Source organism: Neodiprion virginianus, chromosome 2, assembly GCF_021901495.1.
Source record: "Neodiprion virginianus isolate iyNeoVirg1 chromosome 2, iyNeoVirg1.1, whole genome shotgun sequence".
Taxonomy (NCBI): domain Eukaryota; kingdom Metazoa; phylum Arthropoda; class Insecta; order Hymenoptera; family Diprionidae; genus Neodiprion; species Neodiprion virginianus.
Window position 1 is genome coordinate 14,728,383 of NC_060878.1, and position 8,499 is coordinate 14,736,881.

General features: G+C 36.4%; 1 protein-coding gene and 1 long non-coding RNA gene across 4 annotated transcripts; both read left to right on the forward strand.

The window, feature by feature from the left end:
* The first annotated feature begins 446 nt into the window (after positions 1-446).
* LOC124298142 (zinc finger protein 2-like) lies at positions 447-3,063 on the forward strand. 3 transcript variants are annotated; one of them, XM_046749789.1, is made up of 4 exons: positions 447-785; positions 843-1,235; positions 1,736-2,423; positions 2,604-3,063. In XM_046749789.1, the coding sequence occupies exons 2-4, from the start codon at positions 1,175-1,177 to the stop codon at positions 2,767-2,769; spliced, it is 915 nt and encodes a 304-aa protein (XP_046605745.1). In that variant the 5' UTR covers positions 447-785; positions 843-1,174; the 3' UTR covers positions 2,770-3,063. The 3 variants fall into 3 exon arrangements, with proteins under 3 accessions (XP_046605745.1, XP_046605743.1, XP_046605744.1); XM_046749787.1 differs by having other exon boundaries at positions 858-1,235; XM_046749788.1 differs by having other exon boundaries at positions 886-1,235.
* A 4,228-nt stretch (positions 3,064-7,291) lies between these two features.
* Positions 7,292-8,310, forward strand: LOC124297883 (uncharacterized). Its single transcript, XR_006906678.1, has 3 exons — positions 7,292-7,373; positions 7,943-8,182; positions 8,252-8,310. It is a non-coding gene; the product is annotated as an uncharacterized LOC124297883 (long non-coding RNA).
* The last annotated feature ends 189 nt before the right edge of the window (positions 8,311-8,499 follow it).

Here is an 8,499-nt window from a genome sequence, read left to right on the forward strand (position 1 = left end):
TTTCCTATCTATCCGCTAGGGGCGCCAGTGGCCCGGGGTATAATAAATATAGATATATACCGATAAGATAACCTGCTCGTCGAAGTTTTTGACAGTTCATAACTCAGTGTAAAGTGTGTCAATGGTGTAACAAATTCAGGATTGTTGATTCCGAAAAATCAGCTGTTCGGATCTGATTTATGATTGGCTCACCCCGAGGGGGCAGCGCTGCAGACGGCGAAGACGGGAACCACGGTTTTTCCTCATTATCTGAGTCATTCCCCACCCTACTAGTTTTCGGACCTGTATGTAAGACCGTGGACAGTACTGTCAGCAATCTTTCATCTCTTTTGCGCTGCCGAGTTCATGGACAGCTCTGTCTCTGCCCTAGGGAATTTTAAGTACTGGCAGTTCTCTGCTGTAGAGACCTAAAAATCAATGCCAGTTTTGCAGCATGGAGATCGGTCTCCTTCCTTCTTACTCCCTGTCCCAGCCTCACACGTTTCACAACATTTTAGAGATACTTCAAAGCACGCTTCAAAATTTATAGGTCCGTGAAACACTAACTGATCCGTTGAGTCGAGTGAAATGAATCAAATTACTCGAGAGCGGAGGAAGAGATCAGCTGCCCAGTATTCGCTGGGCAGTGAAAGTAGTTTCATGATTTTTTTGCTCTACCAGATCGCCTGCTTACTCTGTCTCATTTCTAAGGAATTTTTAGAGTTGGAAATACCAAACTATTTTCGAACAAGCCCGGAAAAGTATACCTTGCGTAAATCTTTGTAACGCAAGCATCAAGCTTATGGGTAATTTGAATTCGTATCACCATACTAAAACACAAGTATCATGGCTCTTATTATTAGGTTACCATTTCGTAGACTGATGTACCAACTTCCGAGGTTACAGAGTTTGACGGGATTGATAATGACACATGACATGTCAATCAATGTCTCATCGTCACACTCGTGGGTACAGATTGTCTGGTGTTTCTTTTTTGCAACCTTCTCAATGCGGTCCGGGATTAATGTATCTATGGCCTTGAAGAAGAATATTTCGAAACACGCCAATAGTGGATCACTTGTTCAAATAAGTTTTCAGATTTATTACTCTAGAGAAAATAGTGTATTTGACATAATTGCAATTTTTCAATACATTCCTTGATATTGTAAAAAAATAATAAAGAAACGTAAACAACATGCCACACTGCCTGATTAAATCGATGACAAGATATCAGAAAACAAGTAATTTACATGACGGTATGTATCACTCAATATTGTTTTCATCTTTTATTTTGAAAAATTGTTTGCTTAATTGGTGCAAAATTTTGCTCGCCGATCATGTTCCAGTCGAGGTTTGTAAATGGTACATTTCTGTGACTCTTTACGTACAAAACCAACGCAACAGAAAACTTGGAGCAACGTCAAAATTCCACTAACCATTATTAAAGAGTAGGTGCAAATTTTCAGAGTTAAGTGGAGATCAATTTCCAGGGAAGAAATTATGCGATATGGGTAGCTAATTTTCCAGCTCAAACCCGCGAAATTTTCTCTAGCGCATTGCGTTTTCTTGATTATAGGTTATATCACCACTGTTTTCTTCATCAACAATGTTACTGTGCAATCGACCATTCGCGATAAGTTCCATTATGTTCTGAAAGAGCCAATTTACCCTAATCATTTATAAGATCAGTGATGCTTAGCATCAATTGGTTTTTTTTTTCAACCCATTTTCAATAATATTCCACAATTTTTCGTAGAGAACGAACTTTCCGTGTCGTGGTTGCCGACAGTATCTGATATCAGAAAAAAAAATCAAAGCAAAGAAGTGTCTTCAAAGTCAATAAATATGTGGACTTGTCCAAGACTTTCAATCGTAACTCGATACAGCTTTAAGAAAGATAACAGCATGTTATGGAACACATCAATTCCGGAAGAACTAGGCCTGCAGTTAATAGATTCCGGTGAATCAGCCGACGCACTTTCAACGTCTACAGTCGTTGCAAGCGCGCCGACGGTAACGAATTACCTGTGTGACTTGAACGCAAGGAAGAAACTTTTCGATGCCGACAAAGAACTGATCGAAAGATGCGAGATTATAAAAATCAACGACGCACAAATAAACGCTGAGGGCGGGAAATGCTGTAAAAATGATAATCAATCATCCGACGGAAAGTGCGTCGACCCCGAGTCGGTCGATTTATCTCCCACAATGCGATTACCGGCTAGTAACACTTTGATCAAAGCGATAAGATTTTACGAAGAAGAAAGAGCGCCCTACTCGGATGTCGGAAACACGGAAACTTGGAAACGCATCAAAGCCTTGCACTACTGCCCGTATTGCCGGAAGAGCTTTGATCGACCTTGGGTACTGAAAGGCCATCTTCGACTTCATACCGGTGAAAGGCCGTTCGAGTGTCCGGTTTGCCAAAAGTCGTTTGCCGATCGGTGCGTAACAAATTCAAAATTCAATTACATCGGCAAATCTTCCAAATTTACAACCTTTGAGGTTTGCAGAATTGCTTTCACACAATATTTCACTCCGTGAAAAGTGAAGTTCGAAAACTGTTTCCTTTCATTTACGTTGTAAACATTTTACAATGTCCACTGCTAAATTTCTCTGCGCAGATCAAACTTGAGGGCTCATCAACGGACCCGAAATCACCATCAATGGCAATGGCGGTGTGGAGTGTGCTTCAAGGCATTCTCTCAACGACGATATTTGGAACGTCATTGCCCAGAAGCGTGTCGGAAGTATCGAATTTCCCAGAGAAGAGAAAATAGTTTAACTTGAACGTTCTATTAATAACTAACGTTGTATCAAATTGAATGTTATTACACGAGTAAGCTATAAACTTGTTACAAATATTCCTCTTTTTGTTCAGCCTTTATTACAGACATATAACTAAAAGACTATAGAAGCAAAGAATAACAACAAAATAAACTTGAATCGTATCTTAATTGCAAAATATGCATTATTATTTCTTTACATTTTTTACAATATCGACAGGCGTTGAAGAGACACCGTTGCTATTATAGTTTTATCGCAGTTATTCTACCTATGTGAAAAAGCCGTAACTAAAATCGAGTCATTATTAGAGCTCAGTCTATTGTGGACCCTATTTTAAATTCACCATTTTAGATTTAAAAACTTTGTCTTCCAATTTGAAATCAGCACCTTGAAAATCCTGTATGAGTAGTGATTTTTATTAAATTGGATAGTTTTCCACAACATGTTGAGTTCGCCATTTTGAGGCTGCAAAGTCCGGATTTCTAATTCGAAACTAGCAATCTTCAAAATCCTCGTGTACCCATTTTCATACAAATCGCATTAATCGTAAGATGAATATAATTCAGGAGTACTGACTTTCATTGCATCCTGAGAAAAACCTGAATATTTATTGCAACTTGTCCGCGAATTTCGCATTCCAGCCACTGTACGCGCCCTTTCGATGTCTAACCTAACCCTCGAAATGTGCAACGTGAACTTTGACCTTTTCATAAATTTGCTTTTTGTGCTCCCCCTCTACCGGCTTCTCCGCCGCTATCAATATTTCAATCGTTCCTGATGTGTTTGTCCACTTTTTCTCTTCCTTACTTTATCGTCATGCACTGAGGGTGCGTTCCGATATTACCCCACAGTGCTGTCGACAATCCTTTATCTCTTTTGCGCTGCTGAGTTCAGGGGTAGCTCTGCCTCTGTCCTAGGGAGTTTTTAGCGCTGCAAGCTAATTTCGGAACGTATCCTGAATACATACCTTTGATGGGTAAGTAGACGTCTATCAAATTTAAATAATGTTTCTATTTATATGGAAGTGCCGAATACGTTGTCAGAAATGAATGAAATTCCCACGTTTGGCAGTTCCACATTCAATACCGTACAATTATTGAGCAGATTTAAGAATCGTACCTCGTAGAAACTGCGTGCAAATTTATGAATGAACTATATGATACTCAATACTGCAGTTACCCAAGCTTCAAATCGATCCATACATGTCTGAATAGATAGTGCAAGTTTAGTTGCACGTTTAAATTTTTTCCATTAAACGAAAATTTAATGAAGCTTATTTCAGATAATCGCATCCGAAATCGTGATTTCAATGATCAGAGTGCTTTTTCACGATTTCGCGCCACTCTTAGCAAAAGCTACGTGAGCAGGGTCAGTACTACTTTTTTGAAAGTTATATTGGTTAACGCTGCTTATTCTGCCAATTCCTTGTCCCGTTTATCTTTAGCTCTTTTGTGGAGTCGAGCAGTTGATTTTTTAATCATTTCATATGTTATGTCACAGATATCCGGAACATGATTATTGCTCTTGCAATTTTGCACTTCATCCATAGCAGTTGGATTACACCGAAGAGAAAATTGATTTTACACAAGCATCTATATTTACTCGGTTTTCTTGAGTTGTTTGATTCGATTAATGATTGATTTGATTCAAATAAGATCTAAATCTTATAAATTTACTAAGATCAATAGAATGTTTGTTTGATTCAATTTTTTTTCTTTGACAAGTAAATATCGGCTAAGGTGTATTAGAAAAATTTGAGGTGTTATATTCTCAAGAAAAATGATTCAAAAAAATATAACGAAACGTATTTTAACTATGAATCTTGCGTAAAAATGTTTTATTTCGCAAACGAAATATTTATTTTCTTGGTTCATAAAAATTCATTAGGGTGTTTATGAGATAAGTTAAAAAATTCATAGGGCAGAGACGAGTAAACAGAATTTTGATTTTTTTTTTGGCAGATTTTCTAGAGGTCGTCCAACATGGGAAAAATCCTTGATGAAATTAAAAAATGTCGTGGTCAACCGTTTACTGAGTTTGCGTGGAAAGCCGCATTCATATTTTTCAAAAATCAACAGGTATACATGTAGCAGATAAACAAATTGGTATTGACAGCATCAAGCACAGATATTTGCATATTTTTAACCACATTTCATTCACACTGAGAAGAAAACCAGAACGACACGCTTAACAGAAAGGAGACTGATTTTTGCATCTCAACACGTGAAACATTTTTGCCGTATTGTTTAATCTACAAGAATTCACTCATCCTACTTTTTCATGTATTTATACGGTTGGAACTCATTTGTAAAATTCAAAATTATTTTTATTTATACTTTTCCAGATATTTGGCTATTCATTCTCTAAAAAGTCAACTTTGTCGGATACGATGTTTCGTTTAAATTGCAGTTCCCATTGAACATATCACATCGGAGATGAGTGTAGAAATTATCGGGATGAAAAAACTGCACCAGGTTTGAAGTGCGTATTACATAAATCAGACCTGAAGTATTTTAGTATAAGATAACCTGCCCAATAAACTAAAATCTCTGTTTTAGAACTCGTGTAATAATTTAGACAGCTTTACAGCACATTTATGAAATTTGGATAAAGTTTTCATTCAGCCATTTTCTTCTGCACATCAACAATCTATGTGGTTAACGACGATTGCAGATGCATAATTTTACTCTGTTTAATAATATATTATGGATATACTGTGGTGTGAATCACTATACACGGTATTTTTTTTTTCAACCTGTTGTATCTGCTACTTTGATTTTGTTTCGAATAGAAAACAAAACTGTACTAAATTATTTTTACTTCAAACTAATAAAATAAGAAATAAAAAAATCCATTCAATTTCCCTATCATACTATAATGATGTTGGACATATTTTCAAGGAGACAGATATATTTTTATTTGAAGTATTAATTTCAATATTAATATCAAGCGGTAAACAGTGCATAAGTTGTACTCGCATATTGAGTAAAAATTTATTTTACCCTACGAATTGTGAAACTCGAGCGTATCATGCACTTTTATTGACTTTATTAGGTAATTTGTCTGAACCGTATTATCCGTCTAGATCATAATTACTCGCATAATGAGGTTAATCATAAGTTGTTTATATTACATTAGTTTATTATATTTTAATTTATAGCATGTGCGTAAAAAATATCCAACACAAATTATCAAATTACTTGTTTATTTATTTTTTACCCAATGCATGCAACCGAATAGAGACCGTTCAACCACATTTGTTTCTACAAAAATATACACTGTCGCCTGGAGTAAAAGCCTCGGTTGGATTAACTGAAACAAATAATTGGTTCAATTTCAATATTCAGTTCCGTCAACCAAGATTTATATTTTGACCCACAAAAGATTTGTTAGATCAACTAAAAAATGCACTCATGCGAACTGAATAATTATTAAACCTGAATTTGTCAATTGCTAAATTGATTATACATTTATTTAATTCAACTATTTTTTATCTAGTTCAAGTAAATACGAATTTGTCATATTTACTTAATATTCATTTCACCACTCGTGACTGTAAGGCTTGGTTGAATTACATTTTTTTTATTGATTCAGCGAAGGAAAGAAGTTTGTATTAATGTGATCAAACGGAAGTCGTCAAGAGATTCGAAAACAAGTGAGCATGCGATCATTTTTCTGCGGTAACCGAGCTGCCGCAGGCAGGTAAATAATTTTATCTTCATGTATGAGCTAAATAACTTGATATTATTATAAGGTACATCTAATTTTACACGTGGAAAATCCTTGTGAATATTCCGCGTATCACGGAAATTTAGCTATCTACGACATCGTTCAACTGTTCATTTTGCCAAAAGTCATTGACCGATCAGTGAGCAATAAACTCAACATTCAAATCTTACAAATTTTCACTTGAAACTTGTAGCAACTTCAAGTCGTGTTTCAAAAACTGTAAATAGTCCAACTTGAATGTTGCAGTACAGTAAACTACCATTGCATCAAATTGAATTCGACTACATGAGTCAGTAATAAACTTGTTATAAATATTCACTGCCTTTGTCCTTTACCCTAACAAACGCAATAAGAATAAAAGTCAAAAGCAGCAAAGGACAATAAAAACAAAATTACATTTCGACAAAATTGTACATATTTTTATTTCGTTTCATTTTTACAATGTCGACGAGCATTTAAAAGCACCATCTCAGATAATTATGCGAATTGTCGATTCGACCGATTCTGCCATGGCATGTATTATTTCCATCTTACTTACGTTATTTGAAGCGTTATGGACATAGATGACGAGAAAATTGTATACTTACGTGATTTGGTTGAGTAGAAATCTGACCTAACACATATTTAACAGGCAAATAGTTGCGAATTGTTCGACGCAATTGTTAATGTTTTCATGGGTTTGGTAGCTTTCCCCTTTTCCAACCAAACTTACGAAAACATTCAAGGTCGCTTATCCGCTCCCTTCTTCGAGCTGGGGACTTAAATATTGGACAGTACCGTGCACCCCGCTAACCAGTGAATACTTGAACAGTTCCTGATTTGTTTGTTCAGTATTGCTCCTCCTCCCGTCATCGCCGTGTACTAATTACTTTCAGGCGGTAAGTAGACGCTTATTAAATTTAAACAATTTTCCAATATGTAAAGAAATGTGTCATCTGAAATAAATGGGATCCCCGAGTTCAAAGTTCTAAACATTTCATGCTATCGATACAGTAATGGATGAGCAATGACTGCAGGTCGAACCTAAGCACTAATTTGAAAGTTCACTACTTCATACTCAAAATTGGTTATCAAGCTCCGAATTCACGTATATTACATAGATGGTCCAATAGAAAGTGCAAGTTCAGCTGCACGGTCGATAAAACTCGTTTTAAATGAACGGTAATCTGCCTTACAACTGATTTCACTCCACGGTAATCGAGGACCACCTTTGACCCCAGCCCTCGGCCATATAGGAAGAGGAATAATTGTAAGACAACGTTTTCTTTTTGCAAAGATGCTGAGAATTCAATAATAATTCGAAAAAAGTTATTGTTAAAATATTTGTATACATTTGCTTGCAACGCATTCCATTATTGAAGACCTAAGTTAGAAGATAGTTAGTTAAGACGATAGTTTTTCGTCACTCATGCGAGTTGCCTACTCTCACGAACAAAAATCATTCCAGATATCGATGAATGCAGCATTCACGGATCTTGCGATCAAAGATCTATAAATCATCTTGCGCGCAATGACGAAATAGCCCTACTCGGTAGCGGTTTTCGAGAAAAAATGTCACTGGAGCGACTGAAGAACTAAGAGCGTTCAATCTTGCAATAAATTCACGGGAAATGAACAAGCTATTGTTGCAATAGAAAATGAATCCATCTACGGGATACACATTTATCACTCAACTCTGAGACCCGATGTAAGTATTGTACCCTCGGTATAATCAAATTTACAAGGAACGCGAAACTATGTAAACTGTTATTTCCAGATTCCAAATCCCTGCATCCACGGATTCTGTTCACACATATGTTTGTTGGCGCCGAATTCTACGTATTCCTGTGGTTTTCCAGCTGACAAGGAATTAGGAACCGATAAACACAACTGCAGAGTTTTGTCAAAGACAAGGGTGTGACCAGGATGGGGCAACCGGGGTAACGGTGGATTTATTTTACCGTACGAATTATGAAACTCAAACTTTTATTGACTTCGATGTGTAATTTGTCCGAACCGTATTGA